The sequence below is a fragment of the Chiloscyllium punctatum genome, chromosome 22, assembly GCF_047496795.1.
Source record: "Chiloscyllium punctatum isolate Juve2018m chromosome 22, sChiPun1.3, whole genome shotgun sequence".
Taxonomy (NCBI): Eukaryota; Metazoa; Chordata; class Chondrichthyes; order Orectolobiformes; family Hemiscylliidae; genus Chiloscyllium; species Chiloscyllium punctatum.
Genome location: NC_092760.1, coordinates 30,745,737 through 30,771,101, shown reverse-complemented (window position 1 = coordinate 30,771,101; position 25,365 = coordinate 30,745,737). Strand labels below are relative to the sequence as shown.

The 25,365-nt window shown below is 43.2% G+C and overlaps 1 protein-coding gene across 5 annotated transcripts in view; it reads left to right on the top strand.

The window, feature by feature from the left end:
* chrm4a (cholinergic receptor, muscarinic 4a) overlaps positions 1-25,060 on the top strand; it is a 99,675-nt gene extending 74,615 nt beyond the window's left edge. For all 5 annotated transcript variants that reach the window (XM_072591945.1, XM_072591944.1, XM_072591947.1 and 2 more), the window contains exons 2-3: positions 20,163-20,244; positions 22,807-25,060. In XM_072591945.1, the coding sequence (XP_072448046.1) occupies positions 20,241-20,244; positions 22,807-24,272 (1,470 nt within the window). In that variant the 5' untranslated portion in view covers positions 20,163-20,240 and the 3' untranslated portion in view covers positions 24,273-25,060. The remainder of the gene's footprint in view (positions 1-20,162; positions 20,245-22,806) is intronic.
* Positions 25,061-25,365: the final 305 nt, after the last annotated feature.

Genomic DNA, 25,365 nt, shown 5'->3' with positions numbered 1-25,365 from the left:
GCTAGTTGTGTCGGGATAGGTCGATCTCAATGAAAAACAAACTGTGCTGTGTTGTTCTCCCATTAACTCCTATGCCAACTCATTCTTAATCTGTACTAGCCTCTACTGTCTTGGACAGTTAATTCTCTGTTTTATCATGCAAGCATTAGTGGACCATCAAGTCCCTACAAAGAGATCAGTGCCAGGGACCCTCAGTTCCACCACCGCCTGTGAAGAGGAAGCCACTGAAACTCTTGGAGAACACCATCCAGGCTTTCACCTATTTCTTCACTTTGTCCGAGACTTTCATATGGACACTCTATCTGAATTTGACAGGAGCACAAGCTGCTGAGCACATCGCTGGCTGAGGAAGAAGCATCTGAGGTTACTGACACTCAGAGGACTGCTGGCGTCTTGCTCAGCTCCTGACATCATGTTCTCAGCCATTAATGACTTCGTCAAAATGCACAGAGATGTATTCACTAACATGACAACATAAGAACATGAAATCATAAGAAATAGGAACAAGCAGAGACCATTCGGCTAATCCATCAGATTATGGCTGATCCATGTCAGGGCACAACTCCCATTTCATGTCTTCTTCATATTTCAGGAGTCTACCTACCACCTCTTTAAAAATTTGGAGAGGGCATTATAGACATCCTCCCCCCTCAGAGAAGAGATTTCTTTGACATCCCTGTTTTAAATGAATGTCCCTTTATTCTGTAACTAGGTCCCGTAGTTCAAGGTTCCCCCACTAGTTGAAACAAATCTGTCAAGCCCCTTAAAATCTTCTATGCTTCAATAAGGTCATCCCATATTATTTTAAACTCTAGTGAATAAAGGCCTAAACTGTCATTCTTTATAGCTCAACCCCTTCACCGCCGGAACCAGCTGAATGAATCCCTTTTGAACTACCTCCAATTTAAGCATTTCTTTTTCTTTAATAGAGTGACCAAAACTGTACACAATATTCCAGGTATGGTCTCACCAAGACCTTGTACGGTGGTAACTAGATTTCCCTATTTTTAAACTCCAATCTCCGAGCAATGAAGGACAAAATCAATCTTAAGAATATCCAGATTCCTCAGTGTTGAACTTTTTTTGCAGTCTCTCATCCATTTAAATAATAGTCTGTCTTTTGATTCTTCCTGTCATAGAGTCATAGAGATGCACAGCATGGAAATGGACCCTTTGGTCCAACCCGTCCATGCCGACCAGATATCCCAACCCAATCTAGTCCCACCTGCTAGCACCCGGCCCATATCCCTCCAAACCCTTCCTATTCATAGACTCATCCAAATGCCTCTTAAATGTTGCAATTGTACCAGCCTCCACCACATCCTCTGGTAGCTCATTCCATACACATACTACCCTCTGCATGAAAAAGTTGCCCCTTAGGTCTCTTTTATATCTTTCCCCTCTCACCCTAAACCCATGCCCTCTAGTTCTGGACTCCCCAACCCCAGGGAAAAGACTTTGCCTATTTATCCTATCCATGCCCCTCATAATTTTATAAACCTCTATAAGGTCACCCCTCAGCCTCCGACGCTCCAAGGAAAACAGCTCCAGCCTGTTCAGCCTCTCCCTATAGCTCAGATCCTCCAACTCTGGCAACATCCTTGTAATTCTTTTCTGAACACTTTCAAGTTTCAAAACATCTTTCTGATAGGAAGGAGACCAGAATTGCACACAATATTCCAACAGTGGCCGAACCAATGTCCTGTACAGCTGCAACATGACCTCCCAACTCCTGTACTCAATACTCTGACCAATAAAGGAAAGCATACCAAATACCTTCTTCACTATCCTATCTACCTGCGACTCCACTTTCAAGGAGCTATGAACCTGCACTCCAAGGTCTCTTTGTTCAGCAACACTCCCTCAGACCTTACCATTAAGTGTACAAGTTCTGCTAAGATTTGCTGCCCCAAAATGCAGCACCTCGCATTTATCTGAATTAAACTTCATCTGCCACTTCTCTGCCCATTGGCCCATCTGGTCCAGATCCTGTTGTAATCTGAGGTAACCCTCTTCGCTGTCTACTACACTTCCAATTTTGGTGACATCTGCAAACTTACTAACTGTACCTCTTATGCTCACATCCAAATCATTTATGTAAATGACAAAAAGTAGAGGGCCCAGCAATGATCCTTGTGGCACTCCACTGGTCACAGGCCTCCAGTCTGAAAAACAACATTCCACCACCACCTTCTGTCTTCTGTCTTTGAGCCAGTTCTGTATCCAAATGGCTAGTTCTCCCTGTATTCCATGAGATCTAACCTTGCTAATCAATCTCCCATGGGGAACCTTGTTGAAGTCCATATAAATCACATCTACTGCTCTGCCCTCATCAATCTTCTTTGTTACTTCATCAAAAAACTCAATCAAGTTTGTGAGACATGATTTCCCATGCACAAAGCCATGTTGACTATCCTGAATCAGTCCCTGTCTTTCCAAATACATGTACATCCTGTCCCTCAGGATTCCCTCCAACAAATTGCCCACCACTGAGGTCAGACTCACCGGTCTATAGTTCCCTGGCTTGTCCTTACCGCCCTTCTTAAGTAGTGGCATCACATTTGCCAACCTCCAGTCTTCCAGTACCTCACCTGTGACTATCAATGATACAAATATCTCAGCAAAAGGCCCAGTAATCACTTCTCTAGCTTCCCACAGAGTTCTCTGGTACACCCTGGGGATTTATCCACCTTTAACCGTTTCAAGACATCCAGCACTTCCTCCTCTGTAATCTGCACATTTTGCAAGATGTCACCCCTACAGTCGATATCTTCCATATCCTTTTCCACAGTAAATACTGATGCAAAATATTAATTTAGTATCTCCCCCACTTTCTGTGGCCCCACACAAAGGCTGCCTTGCTGATCTTTGAGGGGCCCTATTCTCTCACTAGTTACCCTTTTGTCCTTAATATATTTGTAAAACCCCTTTGGATTCTTCTTAATTTTATTTGCCAAAGCTATCTCATGTCCACTTTTTGCCCTCCTGGTTTCCCTCTTAAGTAGTAGATGTAGATGTAGATGTAGGGGTATGGGTGGGTTACGCTTCGGCGGGGCGGTGTGGACTTGTTGGGCCAAAGGGCCTGTTTCCACACTGTAAGTAATCTAAAAAAAAATCTAAAAAAAAAGTATACTCCTACTTTCTTTATACTCTTCTAAGGATTCCCTCGATCTATCCTGTCTGTACCTGACATATGCTTCCTTCTTTTTCTTAACCAAACCCTCAATTTCTTTAGCCATCCAGCATTCCCTATAGTTACTAGCCTTCCCTTTCACCCTGACAGGAATATACTTTCTCTGGATTCTTGTTATCTCACTTTTAAAGGTGTTCCATTTTCCAGCCATCCCTTTACCTGCAAACTCTGCCTCTAATCAGCTTTTGAAAGTTCTTGCCTAATACCATCAAAATTGGCGTTTCTCCAATTTAGAACTTCAACTTTTAGATCTGGTCTATCCTTTTCCATCACTATTTTAAAATGAATAGAATTATGGTCGCTGGCCCCAAAGTGCTTCCCCACTGACACCTCAGTCACCTTTCTCAGTTCCACCCAAATAGCTTCCCTGGATGTATTTCCAGGAATATCCTCCCTTAGCACAGCTGTAATGCTAACCCTTATCAAAAATGCCACTCCCCCTCCTCTTTTGCCTCTCTTTCTATCCTTCCTGTAGCATTTGTATCCTGGAACATTCACCTGCCAGTCCTGCCCATCCCTGAGCCATGTTTCTGTAATTGCTATGATATCCCAGTCCCATGTTCCTAACCATGCCCTGTCAACTGCATCAACTCACACTTCACACACTCAACTTAAATAAGTTCCTCTTGCTGACCATTTATGCATCGTCACCAAATTTGGATACATAAGTAAACTTCGCAGGAGCAGTTGGGAGAAATCACACCCAAAGTGAGACACAGCCCAAGTGACACATATATATGATGTGGAGGTGCCTGTGTTGGACTGGGGTGCACAAAGTCAGAAAGCACATGGCACCAGGTTATAGCCCAACAGGTTTATATGAGATCACCAGCTTTTGGAGCTGGTGTAGTGAAAGGGAAGCACATGGAACACAGAGTTTATGGCCAGGAAGATCAATGGCAGAGAGTCAAAAGGTCATACAAAGGGTGTGAGTGGAGTGTCGAATAATAAATCTCTGCAGGTGACCCAGTGTATTAGATTGTATGAGTATATATATGTAGTTCGGGGATTTTGGAGGCAACGTGGCAGAGAACAGGAGAAACTGAAGCCCGAGATCGGGAACCTAACACCAAATAAAGAGTGACTTCACAGGAAAAACATAATTTCATTGATCGGTAATAACTGCTAATTTGACCATGAATTACTTTCAGATTAAAGGTAACTAGGAGAAATATTTTACAGATTCAAAACTAAAACACCGGTAGCAAATTAAAACTAACAAATTAAGAACTAATTAATTTGAGTTGTTGGGTGTTTATTATAGGCCCCCCAATAGCAGCAGAGATGTGGAGAAACAGATTGGGAAACAGATTTTGGAAAGGTGCAGAAGCCACAGGGTCGTAGTCATGGGCGACTTCAACTTCCCAAATATTGATTGGAAGCTCTTTAGGTCAAGTAGATTGGATGGGGCGGTGTTTGTGCAGTGTGTCCAGGAAGCTTTTCTAACGCAGTATGTAGATTGTCCAACCATAGGGGAGGCCATATTGGATTTGGTACTCGGTAACGAACCGGGACAAGTGGTGGGCTTGTTAGTGGGTGAACATTTTGGTGATGGTGACCACAATTCTGTGACTTTCACCTTGGTTATGGAGAGAGATAGGTGCGCACAACAAGGAAGTTTTTACAATTGGGGGAAGGGAAATTACGATGCTGTAAGACAGGATTTGAGGAGCATACGTTGGGAGCATAGGCTGTCAGGGAAGGATGTGGTGGAAATGTGGGACTTTTTCAAGGAGCAGATACGACGTGTCCTTGATATGTATGTACCGATCAGGCAGGAAGGAAATGGTCGTGTGAGGGAGCCTTGGTTGACGAGGGAGGTTGAATGTCTAGTAAAGAGGAAGAAGGAGGCTTACATAAGGTTGAGGAAACAAGGTTCAGACAGAGCAGTGGAGGGATACAGGATAGCCAGAAGGGACCTGAAGAAAGGGATTAGGAGAGCTAAGAGAGGGCATGAAAAATCCCTGGCGGATAGGATCAAGGATAACCCCAAGGCATTCTATGCGTATGTGAGAAACCTGAGAATGACGAGAACGAGGGTAGGTCCGATCAAGGACAGTGGTGGGAGACTGTGTATTGAGTCGGAAGAGATAGGAGAGGTCTTGAACAAGTACTTCTCTTCGGTATTTACGAACGAGAGGGACCGTATTGTTGAAGAGGAGAGTGTGAAACGGACTGATAAGCTAGAAGAGATACCTGTTAGGAAGGAAGATGTGTTGGACATTTTGAACAACTTGCGGATAGACAAGTCCCCCGGGCCTGACGGGATATATCCTAGGATTATGTGGGAAGCAAGAGAGGAAATTGCAGTACCGTTGGCAATGATCTTCTCGTCTTCACTGGCAACTGGGGTGGTACCAGGGGACTGGAGAGTAGCGAATGTTGTGCCCCTGTTCAAAAAAGGGAATAGGGATAACCCCAGGAATTACAGGCCAGTTAGTCTTACTTCTGTGGTAGGCAAAGTAATGGAAAGGGTACTGAGGGATAGGATTTACGAGTATCTGGAAAGACACTGCTTGATTAGGGACAGCCAGCACGGATTTGTGAAGGGTAGGTCTTGCCTTACAAGTCTTATTGAATTCTTCGAGGAGGTGACCAAGCATGTGGATGAGGGTAGAGCAGTGGATGTAGTGTACATGGATTTTAGTAAGGCATTTGATAAGGTTCCCCATGGTAGGCTTATGCGGAAAGTCAGGAGGCATGGGATAGAGGGAAATTTGGCCAATTGGATAGAAAACTGGCTAACCGGTCGAAGTCAGAGAGTGGTGGTAGATGGTAAATATTCAGCATGGAGTCCAGTTACAAGTGGAGTTCCGCAGGGATCAGTTCTGGGTCCTCTGCTGTTTGTAATTTTTATTAATGACTTAGATGAGGGAGTCGAAGGGTGGGTCAGTAAATTTGCAGATGATACAAAGATAGGTGGAGTTGTGGACAGTGAGGAGGGCTGTTGTCGGCTGCAGAGGGACTTAGATATGATGCAGAGCTGGGCTGAGGAGTGGCAGATGGAGTTCAACCCTGCCAAGTGTGAGGTTGTCCATTTTGGAAGAACAAATAAGAATGCGGAATACAGGGTTAATGGTAGGGTTCTTGGTCAGGTGGAGGAACAGAGGGATCTTGGGGTCTATGTTCATAGCTCTTTGAAAGTTGCCACTCAGGTGGATAGAGTTTGTAAGAAGGCCTATGGAGTATTATCGTTCATTAGCAGAGGGATTGAATTCAAGAGTCGTGAGGTGATGTTGCAGCTGTACAGGACTTTGGTTAGGCCACATTTGGAGTACTGTGTGCAGTTCTGGTCGCCTCACTTTAGGAAAGATGTGGAAGCTTTGGAGAGGGTGCAGAGAAGATTTACCAGGATGTTGCCTGGAATGGAGAGTAGGTCGTACGAGGATAGGTTGAGAGTTCTCGGCCTTTTCTCGTTGGAACGGCGAAGGATGAGGGGTGACTTGATCGAGGTTTATAAGATGATCAGAGGAATAGATAGAGTAGACAGTCAGAAACTTTTTCCCCGGGTACAACAGAGTGTTACAAGGGGACATAAATTTAAGGTGAAGGGTGGAAGGTATAGGGGAGATGTCAGGGGTGGGTTCTTTACCCAGAGAGTGGTGGGGGCATGGAATGCGCTGCCCGAGGGAGTGGTAGAGTCAGATTCATTGGCGACCTTTAAGCGGCATTTGGATAGGTACATGGATGGGTGCTTAATCTAGGATAGAAGTTCGGCACAACATCGTGGGCCGAAGGGCCTGTTCTGTGCTGTATTGTTCTATGTTCTCTAAAATCAAGATGCTGGGCGCAGGCAATGTGTTGTAATTGCATGACGTGGGAGCTGGTGGACCCTACCGTGGTTCATAGTGACCACATCTGTAGCAAGTGTTGGTTTCTTGAGGGAGTTGGTGAGCTGGAGTTTGAGCTTTGACACAGTGACACATCAGAGAGGGGGAGAGTTATCTGGATGCTGTATTTCATGAGGCAGTCACATCCCTTAGATTAACCACCTCAAATTGAGTCAGTGGTCAGGGACAGGGGGGGTGTCACTATCAGCAAGTACTGAAGGAGCCTCAGCCTTTGTGCTTGTTTAACAGGCTTGAGATTCTTATTCCCTGTATGGACAAGAGTGGGGAGCATAAGGAGGAAGAGCAAATTAACTATAGCACTGTGATGCAGGAAGGAAAATAAAAATATCATTGTAATGGAGGATAGTATGCTCAGTGGAATTCTCTGTGGCCAGGATTGAGAGTCCTAAAGGCCGTGTTGCCTGCCCGGTCTGTGGCTTCAGGATACAGAGGACATTGGCACGTCAGGGAAGAGGTCCAGTTGTTGTGGTCCCATGTGGTTACCAACACAAGAGGTATCACGGGCAAAGAGGCTCTGCTGAGAGAATATGAGCAGCTAGAGGCTAAATTAGAAAGCAGAACCAAAAGGTTCATCACTGCCGGATTATTACCTGAACCATAAGTAATAGGCACATGGTCAAACTGATTCAAGAGATTAATACTCAAAGATCGGAATGGAAGAAATGAGCTCATAGTGATGGAGCAGTACTGGGGAAGGAGGGAGCTAATCTGATTGAATGGGCTCTACCTGAATCATGCCAAGACCAGAGTCCTGGTAGATCACATAGCTAATATGTTAAACTAAATAATGACAAAGGCAAGGTTCAGTTGTACAGAAGGTAGGAGTGCAGATTAGCGATGAGTCTGATTGTCACCAGAAAATAAACAGAATGTATGAACATCATATTGCACCAATGAATTGTAAATCGTCAGAAAATTAGATAATAAAACAAACTTAAAGGCTAGGTATCTGAATGCACGAAGCATTTGAAATAAAATTAATGAGTTAACAATGTAAATAAAGACAAATGGGTATGATTTGATAGTGGTTACTTCAGTATGGTTGTAGGAGTCCAGGTTTGGGAACTGAATATCCAGGGATACTCAGTGTTTCAGTAGGTTAGACAGGGAGGAGGAGGAAGTGGTATAGCTTTGCCAGTAATCGAAGAGATCAGTACTGTAATGAGAAATGATATCAGCACCAGAAATCAAAATATAGAATCAGTTTTTGTACAAATATTAAATAGCAAAGGAAAGAAATCCATGGTGGAAGCAATCTATAGGTCCCGAAATATTAGTCCCACAACGCAGCTCAGTATAAATCAGGAAATACTGAGGGTTTGTAAGAAAGGTGCAACAATAATCATGGGTGGTTTTAAAATGCATATAGACTAATAAAAGGTTAGAGCTGAGGAAGAATTCATTGAATGTGTCAGAGATTGTTTCTTGGAACAATATGTTGTGCAGCCAACCAAGGAGCAGGTACTTTCAGATTTGTTACAATGTAATGAGGTGCAATTAATGAGTGATCTCATAGTAAATGACTCTCTAGGGAAGAGTGATCATAGCATGCTATAATTTCATATTCAGTTGGAGGGCAAGAAACTAGCATCCCACATTATCCCTCTGAAGTTAAAGAAAAGTAATAAAAAAGGCATGAGGACATGACTGGCCCTTGTGAAGTGGATGGGAGGATAAGAAGATCGTAGAATGCAGGTTCATAGTTCCATGAAAGTAGAGTCACAGGTAGACAGGATAATGAAGAAGGTGTTTGGTATGCTTGCCTTTTTGGTCAGTGTGTTGAGTATAAGAGTTGGGAGGTCATGCTGCCACTATACAGGACATTGGTTAGACCATGTTTGGAATACTGCATTCAATTCTGGTCTTCCTGCTATAGGAAGGATGTCGTGAAACTTGCAAGGGTTCAGAAAAGATTTACCAGGATGTTGCCCATGTTGGAAGGTTTGATCTACAGGGAGAAGTTGAATAGGCTGGAGCTATTTTCTCTAAAGTGTCAGAGACTGAGGGGTGACCTTATAAAAGTTCATAAAATCAAGAAGGGATAGATAGGTTGAATAATCAAGATCTTTTCCCCAAGGTAGAGCAGTCCAATACTGGAGGGCATAGATTTAAGGTGAGAGGGGCAAGATATAAAAGGGACCTAAGGATTAACTTTTTCACACAGAGGGTGGTGTGTGTACGGAATGAGCTGCCAGAGGAAGTGGTGGAGGCTGGTACAATTACAGCATGTAAAAGGCATCTGGATGGGTATATGAATAAGAAGGGTTAGTAGGGATATCAGTCTAATGCTGGCAACTCAGACTAGATTAATTTAGGTTATCTGGTCAACATGGACTGAAGGATCTGTTTCTGTGCTGTACATTTCGTTGACTCTCAATGGGTGGATGATAGATTGCAAAAGCAATTTTCCCATCTGATACAATCAGATATTACAAGTATTAAATACATTTTCTGAACTAAATCTAGTCAAAAACTTGAAAGAGATCAGAAAGCTTTCTGTTATACTGATGGGAAAAAAACACAGTGACAGTAGTGAAGAGGAACAGATTGCACAAGTAGCTAATTGGGGCTGGCAACCAAGTGCACAAGAATAGTTTAAGCAGAAAAATGACATTCTGCTCAAGGTATCGTTAGTCTGAAGTGCTTTACTAGCCAACCAGCAAGGTGCATATTGGCAGTGGCTCAGACTGACAGGAAACATGAGAGTGGGTAGGCAATATATTATCCAGTCTTAAAAGTGAAGTGGTTGCTAGAAGCTGGAAGACATCTGCTCAGTATCAAAAATGATGCCAGGTTGTAGTCATTCAGAGCATTTTTAATTTAGTGCTCAGCCCTTCCATTCTTGCCCAGATCCTGAGCTAATATGCGAACCTTGGGGAATTGGACCTGCTGGTGTACAGTGATAGAAAAGCTTTTTCTGTAAAGGTTTGGCCTGGAAGGTAACATCCTTTCATGTCTCTGCTTGCAGCAATCCCTTCCCTAAGGGAAATGCCAGCAGTGAAATTTGAAGCACCTAGAGAGCCAGAAATGATAACTTATTTGTCAGACGAGATCACCCGTGTCAAGACAACTCTCACCTGGAATAGATTCAATAGATTGCTCTGTCCAGAATTTTTCTAATTTTTGTACCACTTGGAATTTCCCAGTAACTGATATCAATACAACCCTCGACACAGCAGTCTGTCTTATCCTATTGTTGACGGCAAAGGGACTGACTGCAGTTCCTTACAGTCAGAGAGAGACAACTTTGTCTTATCATTCCAGGTGAGATAAAAGAGCCAATGATAAAATGCTGCTTGCTCGACTCAACAAAGCTCATTCTTCAGCATTGCATCTTTCTCAGACCGGTCCCGACCTATGCATCATCATCATTTGTGAATTCACTCACTGTGTGCACCATATTGCATATTGCAGCATCAAGGTTCACTTGTCCCAAAATAATAATGGGTTGAGAAAATATATTTGATCTCAAAGCACTTTGCATATTCAGATAAGGTAATGTTATGGTTCTGTTATTGGAAATGAACTGGTCATGGCAGCTTGCAAATGTAAGCTTCATTTCAGTTATGACTGGAAATAAAAAGCTGGTATTGTAAAAGTGACCATGAGTTCAGTTGGCAGGTAGTTCATTATATTTGTGGGCGGCACGGTGGCACAGTGGTTAGCACTGCTGCCTCACAGCGCCAGAGACCCGGGTTCAATTCCCGCCTCAGGCGACTGACTGTGTGGAGTTTGCACGTTCTCCCCGTGTCTTCGTGGGTTTCCTCCGGGTGCTCCGGTTTCCTCCCACTGTCCAAAGACGTGCAGGTCAGTTGAATTGGCCATGCTAAATTGCCCGTAGTGTTAGGTAAGGGGTAGATGTAGGGGTATGGGTGGGTTGCGCTTCAGCGGGGCGGTGTGGACTTGTTGGGCCGAAGGGCCTGTTTCCACACTGTAAGTAATCTAATCTAAAGTAATCTAATCTAATCTAATTCCTTCACGGGCGGAAATCTGCTGTTTTCCTGCCCTTAATGGGACAGTTGTTGTGCACCCAATGACTCATTTGCCCTCTCAAATGTATTAAAATGCAATAAAGAATACCACATTAGTGGATGCAGGTACAATTACAACATTTCAAAGATATTTGGATAGATACATGAGGAGGAAAAGTTTGGAGGGATAAGGGCCAAAAGCAGGCAGATGGGATTGGTCTAGTTTGGGATTATGTTCAGCATGGACCGACTGGACTGAAGGGTCTGTTTCTGTGCTGGATGATACTATGTCATTATCTGAGATGAATAAGCTTGCTATCATTTAATCTTGGGCATGATACCAATTGGTCTTCACCTCAGATTAGAACATACCAACGAGTCACGCCTTACCTGTGACACTTTCATATCTACATTCCTGTCAATTTGCAAATGACTTGTTTGAATTTTCAGTCTTTAGCTAATAACAGACATTTTACAATCAGAAACTGAGGGCTTCTTGTGCACCTACCTCTGATCCAAAAGGCCTGGTTCAAGTCCCACCTGCCCCAAAGATGCATCATTACATCTCTCAACAGGTTGATTAAAAATAACTACAATTAGCAATTGTTTAACCACTAAAATTAAATGTTTTCTGCCATTTCCATGACCATTTCATGTGTCAACAGATTCTCCAGGACTGAACAATTCTGCTTCCCGCAGTATTCACACATGCTTCTAGTAGCTGGCCAGAGTACCAGAGACAGCTTTACTCTCCAGGGAGAATGAGGAAAATAAACATTTGATGTTGGATTTTACTAAGTTCCGATTCAACAGTAAACAAAGCTTTTCAATGTTTCTATTCAAAGAGAGGCTCTCTAATCAGCCTGGTGTTCATTGCTAGAGTTTGCATCGCACTTACTGCTGACTGAATGTTATTCATTCATATCATTTTTATATGCAGAAGCAATATTTATAGGTATCATGATTTTGGTTGGTTGAAATCTATCCAGTTGACTCCAATTATAAAATACTTTCACTGTTTGTGATTTTGCCATTTGCAAGGTTTTCCAGGAACTTGAGCTAAAGGGAGAGGCTGTGTAGGCTGAGGGCTTTTTTTCCACCTGGAGTGTCAGAGGCTGAGAGATGACTTTGTAGAAGTTTATAAAATCATGAGGGACATGAATAGAGTGAGTAGTCTTTTTCCCCAGGGTAGAGGAGTCCGAAACTGGAGGGCACAGGTTTAAGGTGAGAGGAAGAAGATTTAAAATGGATCTGAGGGGTAATGTTTTCACACAGAGGGTGATGCCAGAGGAAGTGGTGGAGGCAGGTACAATAACAACATTTAAAAGACACCTGAATGGGTATATGAATAGGATAGAGGGATATGGGCCAAATGCTGGCAACTGGGACTGGGTCAAATTGGGATGTCTGGCTGATGAGTTGGACCTAAGGGTTTGTTTCCATGATATAGACTCTATAACTTTGTGGCTTTGCAAATGGCAGGATTTTATTGTATCCTGAATGTTCCTAAATCCACCTCTTAACTACATCTTCCCAGCATGTTCTCCCATCCATTAATGACTATTTACATGAAAAAAATGTCTCTGTTATTTATTGAGTTTATTTTTAATTTGTTTCAATTTATAATCTCAGATCTAATTATCCTTCCTCGTTTTACTGTAACATCTGGAACAAGAAATTTACTATGTTACAGGCGTGCTTCACTGCTCTTCTCAATCTATAAGACAATTAAAATCACCCATCATTTGTCAGTCATGCTATAACTATTTGATTTAGTTTAATATTCCCCTCACCTATAGTATTTAAATCACTGTTTGCTATCTGAACTTTGCTTTTGTTTATATATATCTAAACAAGCTTACAGAGTTTTACTTAATCATCTTACTAATGTTGATGCATGCACCACTACCTCCTTTCAATGCTCTGTGCTTTTCTAAAACCTGTTAAATATTTAACTATTTCCAGTTGTACACAAGATTATTGATGCAGGGCTGCATTTTCCTAAGTGTTTCAAAATCCCGATGCCTCAGGCCGATGGGGTCCCAAGCCAAGAATTCCCAGCAGTGAAACTGACCTTTCGGAAAGCAGTCTCATACTTGGCTGCAATTGTGTTCGTCATTCAATTAAGTGGGTGGAATAGTAGATTAGATTACATTACAGTGTGGAAACAGGCCCTTCAGCCCAACAAGTCCATACCGACCCGCCAAAGCACAACGCACCCATACCCCTACATTTACCCCTTACCTACGGGCAATTTAGCATGGTCAATTCACCTAACCTACACATCTTTGGGCTGTGGGAGGAAACCGGAGCACTCGGAGGAAACCCACGCAGACAGGGGGAGAACGTGCAAACTCCACACAGTCAATCGCCTGAGGCGGGAATTGAACCCGGGTCTCCGGCACTGTGAGGCAGCAGTGCTAACCACTGTGCCACCGTGCCACCCACTAGTATTGCTGAAACCAACTAGTTTGGAACCAGCAGGAATGAAAGGGAATCCCCTGCACTCAATAAACACTGGACACAATTTCACTATTGAGGGCTTTGATGTCCCAGTCCTCAGTCTGCCTCAGGGAGCCCACCTCCACGGATTTGGCAATCTCACACTTGGGCATTTCACCAGTGTCAACAACATTGGCCTCTCAAAAGGCTTAATTGGCTGGCTGCCTCTGTAGTGTGAGCACCTGATCAGTTGCCTGCCCCGCCACTCAGAAGCATCCCCAGCTGCCAGAATGTGTCAAGGCGGTATACCAATGCAGCTCCCCCACTATTTTTCAGCACCCCTCTACCTCCACTTTCCATTCAACTAATGCTGCCTCAGTATTTCTGGTATTCTCTTTATTTCAGCTATCTAGTGTGCATCATGTTTTGTTTTGCTTCAGTATATCATGTGTGTTGGGTATTGGACAGTTTTACAGCTCCCCCATGATTTTACCTTTGACCTTCAGTGTAAGAAGGTTAGGGAATCTGCTTGATGAGGGAAGGGATAGTCTTTGATGAACAGTACTGCTAGGAAGTTAGTACAGAGGTTACAGGTATGGGAATGTGGTCAGCAAAGACTCTATGAATTGAGAAAGAAGAGAGGGCTTAAAATTTAATGGACAATGCATAAAGTGACAGAATGTATTAATACAGAAACAAGGAAGGTTTGGCCAAAAACTGACTTGTGTTCTTCAGCCTTCTTTATTTCAAATTGAACAGACCTAGATTCTTCAAACTATTCTGATAACTGGAGTTTGTCACTTCTGGAACCATCCGGATAAATGTTTTCTGCGCCCTCTCCGATGCCATCAAATCCTTCATGAAGTATGGGACCCAACGGTATTTCATAAAGATTCAGCAACCCCTGCCTACTTCTATACTTCATGCCCTGAGTCCCATTTGCCTTATTAGGCACTCCTTCTGTGCACATACACCTCTGGTTTCTCTGGTCTTGCATCTCCTTAGGTTTGCCGTCTTTATTTTACAGTGTTCTCCCCTCATTTTTAGTACCAAGATGGATCACTCCATACTTCTCTGAACTATATTTCATTGGCCACACATTTGCTACCCATTCCACCAGCCTATGCCCCCTTGAAATCTATTAGTATTCTTCTCAGAATGCACAATATTTCCAAGTTTTATATCAACTGCAAACTTTGAAATTGTACCCTGACAATGGGCGTCTAGGACTGGAAAAGCAGTGACCTAATATTGACACCTGGGAAACCTCACTAGACCTAGCAGTCCAATAAACAATCATTCACCATTACCCTCTGTTTCTAGGCACTCAATCAACCTTGTATCCATGCTGGTACTGTCCATTTTAAACTCCATGGCCTTCAACCTTGCAGAAAATCCAATTTTTGTGGCACGTAATCTGGAAGTCCACAGGCACCACATCAATTATATAATGCTCATCTACCCTCATTGTTCAGCAAAAAAATACAATTCAAATTAGTTAAAAGCAATTTGCTTTTAATAAATTCATGCCAGCTTTCCTAAATTAATCTGCAGTTATCCAAATGATTTAATTTTGACCTGGATTGTCATTTCTAATCTTTTCCTATCATTGTGTTAAACTGATAGGCCTGCAGTTGTTGAGTTCATCCTTTTACACCCTTCCTTGAACATGGATATAATATTTGTAGCTCTCCAGTAATCTACCACCATCACTGTTGAAGGTAGTTTGGAAGATTATAGGCAATATCTCCATAACATCCTGTTGAAATGACGAGCTGGATGATAATACACTGAGCACAGCTTCCTTTATGACTTGCCTGCAAGGAGAGTCAGCCAGCAGGGTCACAGAGCCCTGGCGTGGTGAGTCTGTCTTTCAGTGATCACGATCACACTTTTATGCACGATTTGGTACTTTTCTTATTGACTAATCACATCTCAATTCCAAGCCTTAGCAACATTTATTCCCTTAATAAGTCATCTGCCTTAAGCTGATGTAACACTGGTTGAGTGTGTTTTGAGCTTTCTGTTTTCTCGCTTAACAGGAACCAGATGTGATTTGCACTGAACTGTGTACATGCTTCACTGTGCACTCTTTTGTCCCCCTTTGATTCCTTCCATACTCCACCTTTTTGTCCTTTCATGACAACCTTAGAGTTCAATCTGACCCAGTCTTTGGAATTCTACATCCTTATCCTCTGGTACTGTCACCTACTGGACCATAGCGCTGGCCATAGTTTGTTTCACACAATTGGTGCAAAAGGGTTCTGATGTGAGAACCAAGACAATAACAACCTGTCAGAACCAAGACAATAACAACCAGGAACAGTACCCCAATGCACCACTGAGTGATTGAGCTTCGCCAGTGCCCCAGGGTGGCTTGGAGCCAACCCACTGGGCCCCCGAAGCCATGGGGCTGCTTTAGCGACTGGTCAACCTTCCAAATTTAGCCGGAATAAGAATGGCGAGATCAGATATGAGCTCAGATTTGCCTGGTATGTCGGTCCAACAGCCCTTATGTATTATAATGCATGCACGCCCTTCCTTAGCTAAGATAAGATCAAGGGTCTTTCAATTCTGCAGGGTTACAGTCTTAATTGCAGCTAACTCAGTGTGGATCTCCTGTATATCCCGACTTGTCTTCTGGAGTGCTCAAACTATTCAGTTAGCAATCTGCTGTAGGAGACTAACCATTCCCATGGCTTCTCCGGATAACCATTGTGTTGGTACATGAAGGACATGAAATGATCCCATCCTGTCAGAGCCCTTTTCCACTAATGTCGCAGGAATTCCGTGAATGTAATTTTTACAACTGTCTGGTCCTTGAGGTGCAGTGTGGCTGTGGGATCACGTAACCCAGGTAACAGCATCCCCATCATTCAGAAGGTCATCTGAAACTGAGGGGAGCCTCTGAGTTCTGTTGGAGTGGGGCTTACACAGAACCGGAAGCAATCACAGGAGCAATCACCTTTCAGGGTGCACCCCCTACCGTTTTCCCTCCGTGTGTCAATGTCAAAGTAAAAAAACAGATTACATCTGACTCAGATTCACTGGGAATACCCTGGGATACACGTCAAACACCCAGCATCCCAGGGGAACTGTGAACAAACCCAGTAGCTGTTTCCCTTATGAGCTTTTGCATAGAACCAGGCCAGTTGCCACCAGGTGCTCCAAGGGATTCTTACAAGTTCATAAAAAAACTGATCTGGCCCAGAAGCTTGGCCTGGATCAAACAGCAATCTCCCCAGCATTTTTAACAATGATAGGGGGAGGTGATAACCTAGTGGCATTATCACTGGACTGTTAATCTAGAGAGCCAGGTAATTTTCTGGGGACCCAGGCTTGAATCCCACCACATCAGATGGTAGAATTTGAATTCAATAAAAAAAATCTGGAATTACAAATCTAGTGACGAGCATGGATCCATTGTCAACTGGTGGAAAAACCCAGCTGGTTCACTTATGCGATAGGTCCTCATGGCTTATCCTGTGTTAAGCCATGAGCAGCTTGGGTGTTTTCATTAAAGACTAATGTCCTTTAGGGAAGGAAATATGCCATCTTACCAGGTCTGGTCCACATGTGACTCCAGACCCACAGCAATAAGGTTGGCTCTTAACTGCCCTCTGGGCAATTAGGGATAGGCAATAAATGCTGGCCTAGCCAGTGACCCTCATCCCATGAATGAATAAAGAAAAAAATGGTTAAGTATTCACAGTATAACAGTCTTTAGACATTCTTTGCCGTCTTCATCCCTTCTGGGGTCAGGGTCGGTGCTGGCTTGACATGCGATGCCTGGATCCACGTGAGCTTCACCGCTGTGTGGGTGTCACCAATAGCACTTGGAATAGCCCTTCCCACCTGGGTTCCAAACAGTTCTTTCGGCGGAATGATTTCATAAATACACAGTCTCCTGGCTGGTATATGTGGCAGCTTTCCTTAGTGGCTTCCCTTTGAGCTTCAACTACCTGTGAATGGAAGGCTTAAAGAGACTTAGTTAAGGCCATACAAAGTTCAATGGGATTTCATCCATGCTGTGGATGTCCATTTGTTTATGCACAAAGGTTGGGGCTGCAAAGCAGGCTTGACACTGGGAGCTTTCCCTGCATTAATTGTTTGACACACCGTACATCTAGCACTTATTCTCTTTCAGCTATGGGTGTGAAGCCTGGCACATGCCAGGATTGCTGTATAATACTATTCACCCCTTCTTTGCCCACATGTGTAAAGTGGTGACACAGGTGGGCAAGCTATGGTAACCAGGCAGAGGGTGCAACCACGCGGCCATAGTGGGAGACCCATAAGCTGTCTGTCCTTTGGAGACAGCCTGCAACCTGCCAGGACAATTTGTTCTGCAGAGTGCTGGATTCTGTTTGAGAGGTGATAATGTCCGCAAGGGAAGGGGCGGAACTATCAGGGGTAGCGAGGGAAACACATTGTTGTACCACAGTCCCAGACTGTCCTGCCTTGGCCCCAAGACCAGCGTGAGAGTTTCCTAAGGATACATCATCAGAGGGATTAAAATGAGCAGTCCTTTACCTGGGACTGTCACCCCCATAACTGCTGCTGCGACTGATGCAAAAGGAAAAAGGGATTGGAGACACTAAACAACGCAACATTCTCCTGCGACTTGTTCAGACACTCTCTCGGGACTAAAGGACATGCTGGCTGCAACGACAACAAAGTCTCATTCTCCCTCTCCCCCTACCCCAACCTCATCACTATCTAGAGGTTTCTATGGGGTGGTCTAGCTCTATCAGTGACAAGGACCCAATCAGGTGCTGTTGGAGCTGTAATTACTGCTGGCAATATTACAGGTTACTCAAGATTCCATTCAGGCTCTTAGCTTCCCTTGCTGTCAAGACCGCACAGAAGATTTGCTTCATACGTGGTTGCAAACCCATTTACAAAAGTTGTGACAAGGGCGGGCATCCCCGTGTATCCCTTATATACCTGAATATTGTTGAAAAACCAAGCGAGGTCCCTACACCCAATCTGTCACACCCTCATCAGGTTTCTGCATAGTCCCGTGAATTCTGCCTTAATCAACATTCCTTGGATAACTTCGCCTAATGTCTTTATCAGCATTCTACCTACTTCCACAAGTTCTCTAGTTCTCCGTACAGACTTGTCTTTGTTCCTATTAGATTTGGTCAACTAAAAATGGTAACCTTACCACCAGATTCCCTTATTTTTCCTTTGTTTTCAGAATATTTGCCAATCATTCTATGTGATCGCAATTGAATGGGGGAAATGGCTTTTCAGTCTTTTGCGTCCATTTCACCCATATGTTGACAAAGTTTATGGAATCGGGCCTGTAATGGACATACATATATGCCAAAAGTGCTCCCTTCTGAGAGGCTGCCTCATGAGAGACGTCGCTCAGCATTTTCTTGACAACTGACACGTAACACACATATACACAGGCACAACTACACTATCATACAAACTGAACGTCCTTTATTTCATACTTCACAGCCTACTGAGTTGCCCAATATTGTAGACACGGTTTACCAAGTTGCCCAAGCATACAACCTTTTTTTCTTCCCAGATCATTGTCAGCTGGTCTCCCTGACTCCCTTCACTTTTGCTGTAGGTGGGCTTGAAGACACTTTCTCTATTCTCAAAATATTCCAGTATGTGGATGTACATTCACTACACAGACATACAATCCTGTACTCCTGTCACTCCCGATCGGCCTACCTCATACTCAGGCATAGGTTTCTCACTGGTAAACAAACCAAAGGGATAAAGTCCCTACTTTACGGAAACCATGGCTGGTTCATTTACTGATGAGATGCGTTAAACAGACCTGTGCTTCAAGTCGGAGGGTTAGCTATCTCAGTTGGACCTCCAAGAATTGGCAAAATGATCACCAGGATGATAGAACACTGAGCACAGCTTCCTTTATGGCTTGCATCAAGGACCGTCAGCCAGCAGGGTCACAGAGGCCTGGCAGGGTCACAGAGGCCTGGCATGGTCACAGAGTCTGCCTTTTGGCGGTTACAATCACGCTTCTGTGTACAAATCGGTGCTCTTCCTATTGACCAATCACATCTCAATTTCAAGCCTTAGCAACATTTTTTTCTCTTAACAGGTCTTAAGCTCTTGCAACATCAGTTGAGTGTGGTATACAACTCCCTATTTTCCCATTTAATTGGAACCAGGCACAGTTGGCAACTGACTTTGTATGTGCTTAGCTGTGCACTTTTCTGTTTCCCCTTTGAACCCTTCCACATTCCTCCCTCACGTGTCTTGGTATCGTTGATACAATCCATCTGGTCCTAATGATTTAACAACCTAAGTACAACTAGCCTTTTTGGCATCTCTTTATCAATTTTTATCCCAACTAGAACCTCAGCTAACCCTTCATTCAGAACAGCTTTGGCAGCACCATCCTCCTTGATAAAGGCAGAGTACTCATTTAGTTCCAGCAATACACTTTGCATCCATGCTTAAATCCCCTTCTTGGTCCCAAATCGATCTTGCTTTGTCATTTGCCATCTATTTTTGATAAAGGGAAATCCCAAGATACAACTAATGTTGGTTGTCAGTCTCTTTCCCCACTTTGTCTTTGCTGCCCTTGTTTCTGTTTTCGCCATCACACTCACCAGGTCCAAACCTAACCTATATCTCAGTTGTGTTATTCGTCTGATTTCTGCTATAGGCATTTTTTTTCTATTTCATCTCCCTCTCTATTTTGTTCTCCAGCAAACTCTGGCTTTGCTTACGCCACGTTTCCGTCTTGGACTGCCACTGGGAGACTGCCTCTACGAAGCTGGATTTGTAATGGGTGAGTCATGCCAAATGGGATCAAAATTGACTTGTTTGAGGAAGTAGCTAAATAGTAAGCTGAGGAATGTCTCTGGGTGCTGTTTAGATGGACCTCCAGATGGTGTTTGCTAAACGTGCATCCTGCAAACTAAAGTAAAAACTAATCAAGTTAACGGGAAATTATTGGTCTGTACAGGATATTGGTTAGGTGGTGGAAAAGAGAGGGTAGGGTCAATGAATATATTCATGATCTGGATGGGAATGATGTCCCACTGGATTTTTACTGGGAGCTTAACTATTCATCATGGTTATTAATGGCTTTGAAATGACAGGAGCCATATATCAAAGTTTGCCAATGACATAGAGATTTGTGGTATATTAAATCATGTAGACAGCAGAATAACATTACAAAGAGAAATTGATAGATTAAGAGGATGGGCAAAGTTGTGACAGACAGATTTCAACAGATTAAAATGTGAGGTCAGCCATTAAGGTTTAAAACAGGACACCTAAATGTATTTTCTAATTGTTGAAAAGCTAGAAACAGTCACACTTCCACGAGATTGAGGGGTTCATGTACACAGATTAGAAAAATGGAATCATGTTGAGGTTGCACAGAAGTTTTGGTGAGTCCTCCTCTGGAGTACTGTGTGCAGTTCTGGTTGCCCTGACATAGGAAGGATATTATTAAACTGGAGAGAGTTCAGAAAGGATTTACCAGGATGTTGCTGGAAATGGAGGGTTTGAGTTATATAAATAGACTGGAAAGACTATTGGAGCTTAGGAGGTTGAGGGGTGATCTTTTTGAGGTTTATAAAATCATGAGGGGCACAGAGAAGATGGGGGAGTTCAAAACTAGGGGGTATATTTTTAAGGTGAGAGGAGAAAGATTTAAAAAGGATATTAGAGGCAGTTTCTTTTTACACAGAGTGTGATTTGTGTATGAAATGAACTGACAAGAGAAAGTGATGGATGCAGGTACAGTTACAACATCTAAAAGACATTTGGATAAGTTCAAGAATAGGAAAGGTTTGGAGGGATATGGGCCAAGTGCAGGCAAGTGAGACTAATTTAGTTTGGAAATATGGTGTGGACTATTGGACCGAAGGGTCTGTTTCCATGCTGTATGACTCTATGACTCCATAACTGTACAGAAGTAATCGAATCGGCAAATGGAATGTTAGTTTTTACAACAGCTGGTTAGAATAAAAAGAGAGGAAGTTTGCTACAGCTATCCAGAACCATGGCTAGATTACACACAGTGTACAGTGCACAGTGGGCGGCACGGTGGCACAGTGGTTAGCACTGCTGCCTCACAGCGCCAGAGACTCGGGTTCAGTTCCCGCCTCAGGCGACTGACTGTGTGGAGTTTGCACATTCTCCCCGTGTCTGCGTGGGTTTCCTCCGGGTGCTCCGGTTTCCTCCCACAGTCCAAAGATGTGCAGGTCAGGTGAATTGGCCCATGCTAAATTGCCCGTAGTGTTAGGTAAGGGGTAGATGTAGGGGTATGGGTGGGTTGCGCTTCGGCGGGGCGGTGTGGACTTGTTGGGCCGAAGGGCCTGTTTCCACACTGTAAGTAATCTAATCTAATCTAATCTAATCACAGTCTGCATATTAACAGTAGAAAGTAAATAGAAATCGTAGTAGCTGCCATCGACTTAGAGGACCAGAGTGCTACTCTCTCTTTAGAGACAGATGACTGATGGTGGTGGCAGTTTAACCCGAGGACCATCGCACCTCAGGTGACCACCAAGATTGAGAAGGCCTGAGCTCTATAGTGGTGTTAGCCAGAAGTGCAAATTAAACCTGAATTGTTGACATTACACTGCACTGTCCAGCCAACTGAGCTAACCAACCCCGAGCAGAAACAGTAATCGCGAAATCGAGTGCAGCAGGAATTGACCAGAATGTTTCTGGTAATGATTAAATTAAAAGACCACAGATCACATAAACAAGTGGTATGGAAGTTTAGGAAACAAGGTAATAGATGTTGTTAAAGGTATTTGATAGGTTAAACAGAAAGAAGCTTTTCTGCTGCTAAGCTCTGGATACAAAAAATTCGGAGCCAGACTATTCAGGCGTGAAGCTAGGAAATGCTTGTTCACATAATACTGATAAAGTTGTGGAAACCTCTCCCAGCAAAAGCAGCAGATGATAACTCAAATCATAGTTTTAATTCTGAAATTAATAGACTTTTAATGACATAGGGTATTAAAGAATATAGAGCCATGGTGTATGGATAGAGTAATGATTCAGATCAGTAATGATTCCATTGAAGGACAGAACAGGCTCAAAAGGTTAAATAACCTATCCCTGTTCCTATATGCTTCATGAAACCTCTTCCTTTAACATTTATTATGTGTCAGAGTACAAAGTGAGAACATCCACAGCACATATTTACAATGTTAATTGATATTTTGCAGTGACATTTGATTTTTACACACAACTGTAGCATCCTTAAGAAAAGGGAAGAATGGATGAGAAACTGGAAGACCTAGTAATAGAGAAACCACTCCCAGGTTAAGTAGGGAAAAGAAGTAGGCATTCACCATTCTCATGATGCTTTTGTTGTGTGTTTCAGGTTCTATGTATAACACATTTGTTCAAACCTTTCTGCTGAAAATGGAGAATGTAACATTTGAGAAAGCTGGAGCCAACAATTCAAACTTAACTGTTGAAGTGACAACGACCAGCCCTTACAAGACTGTTGAGATTGTCTTCATTGCTGTTGTGACTGGATCCCTGAGCTTGGTCACAGTGGTGGGTAACATATTGGTCATGCTATCCATCAAAGTTAATCGCCAATTGCAGACTGTTAACAACTACTTCCTATTCAGCTTGGCATGTGCAGATTTGATCATTGGAGTCTTTTCCATGAACTTGTATACTGTCTACATTATTAAAGGCTACTGGCCTCTGGGAGCTGTTGTCTGTGACTTGTGGCTAGCTTTGGACTACGTTGTGAGCAATGCTTCTGTAATGAACCTTCTGATTATCAGTTTTGATCGATACTTCTGTGTTACAAAGCCACTGACCTATCCGGCTCGAAGGACCACCAAATTGGCTGGGCTGATGATCGCGGCAGCTTGGATACTCTCCTTCATCTTGTGGGCTCCAGCCATCCTTTTTTGGCAATTCATTGTTGGTGAGCGTAAGGTGAAAAAAGGACAATGCTACATTCAATTTTTCTCCAACCCTGTTGTGACCTTTGGCACAGCCATTGCAGCGTTCTACCTTCCAGTTGTCATCATGACTGTTTTGTACATCCAAGTCTCCTTTGCCAGCAGGAGTAGAATGAAAAGTCATAGGACAGACAGTCAGAAGGAGAATACTTCTCGATCTTCCAATTTCTTCAAGAGTCACTTCAGCAAACAACAGAATAACAACTCTCCCAAGCCAGCAACGGACTCCTCCAGTGACACTGTGAGGAATGGAAAGGTAGAGGAAAAGCCCTCCACAAAACAGGTGTCTCTGAGCCATCGTGAGGAGAAGGAGACCTCCAATGAGTCCAGTTCAGCCAGCACTGTCCTACCCAACCTCAAAGAGAAAGGCACCAGTGACGTCATACAGCATGCACAAGTCCCAAAGCTGTCCAAAATGCAGAGCTCCAAATGGTCAAGGATCAAGATTGTCACCAGGCAGACTGGCAATGAATGTGTCACTGCCATCGAGATCATGCCTGGAAATGCAACCAACAACACAGCTGCCAACAAGCCCGGCATTGTCGCCAGGAAATTCGCTAACATTGCAAGGAGTCAAGTGCGAAAGAGACGCCAGGTGGCTGCCAGGGAGAAAAAGGTTACGCGGACAATCTTTGCAATCCTCCTGGCGTTTATATTCACCTGGACTCCTTACAACGTCATGGTTCTCATCAGCACCTTCTGTGATGACTGTGTCCCTGAGACTGTTTGGGTCATTGGGTACTGGCTGTGCTACATCAACAGCACTGTCAACCCAGCATGTTATGCCCTCTGCAACATTACCTTTAAGAAGACTTTCAAACACTTGCTATTGTGCAAATACAAGAACATTGGCAATGCAAGATAAAGCGAATGCCAGAATCTGGTCTGCAATGTGTGTCGCTGCAGACTTAAAGATGTAAATCTTCTAAAGTGGTATTTCTGGAGATACCAGACTTACACTGTGCTTGTATTTTCAGTATAAAATTCTGTTTCCCTTCCTGAAGTAAAGCATGTACATACCATATAAGCAAAGAGATGACAGTGTGAAAAAAGTCATAACACATCTTAATATTGTGCAGGTGCTAGTGGTAGACCAAGTCAGAAATGTGCTTTTCCTTGTATCCAGCTTCAGCTCAGCAACTCCAATTGTGTCAGGATACAGAAGCTTGATATGTTGAGAGATTTACTAAACTACTGTTACAAAACTTTAAATAAAAGTATAAGATATCTAGACAGCTGTGACATGACCGAGTGAATGCTGTGACTGGCATTTAATGGTTGATATCAAAAATCCCAGGAATGGTGTTTTGACATCACCTACATCCCCACATTAAGTTACAGCCCTTCCCTCACCCTTAGTCATTTAAACAGTGTAATGTGATCTTGGCAAAGTGAACAAGCCCATATGAAAGCTTATGTGTACCGACAGGGGCTGGTGAGTAGATACAATGAGGCTATCACTGCCAAATGTTACAGAAAGGTAGAATATCAGTACGATATGACCTTTATTTATAATGGAATTATTTAAAAATAAAGCAGATATGGTCAGGGCATATAATAAAATGAACTTCTTGTAATCTTTCCAATAATGCTACAGCTGGTGTAACTTTTACCCTTTAATATTATTTACAATATAAACATTTAAAACATTCACACGTGCTGGAGTGTGTTTTGTGACTGAATGATGGACCCAGTTTGTTCACTTTCTCTATTCCCATTTTCCTTACTCCAATCAGACCATTAACGTCCAGAAGGTGGACAGTATTTGGGAGAAGGTAGCCTCCTATCACAAGGTGTTCCTTCAAGAATGGCAGATTCGCATGGCTTGGGTAGCAGGCATTGTAACCCTGGACTTCAGAGATCTGGATCCTTCACAGTTGGTGACACCGACTGATGCAAATGAATAATTTCAGGGAAAGGTTGGAGAGGAATAGATTGTCAAGATAAAGAACAAAGAT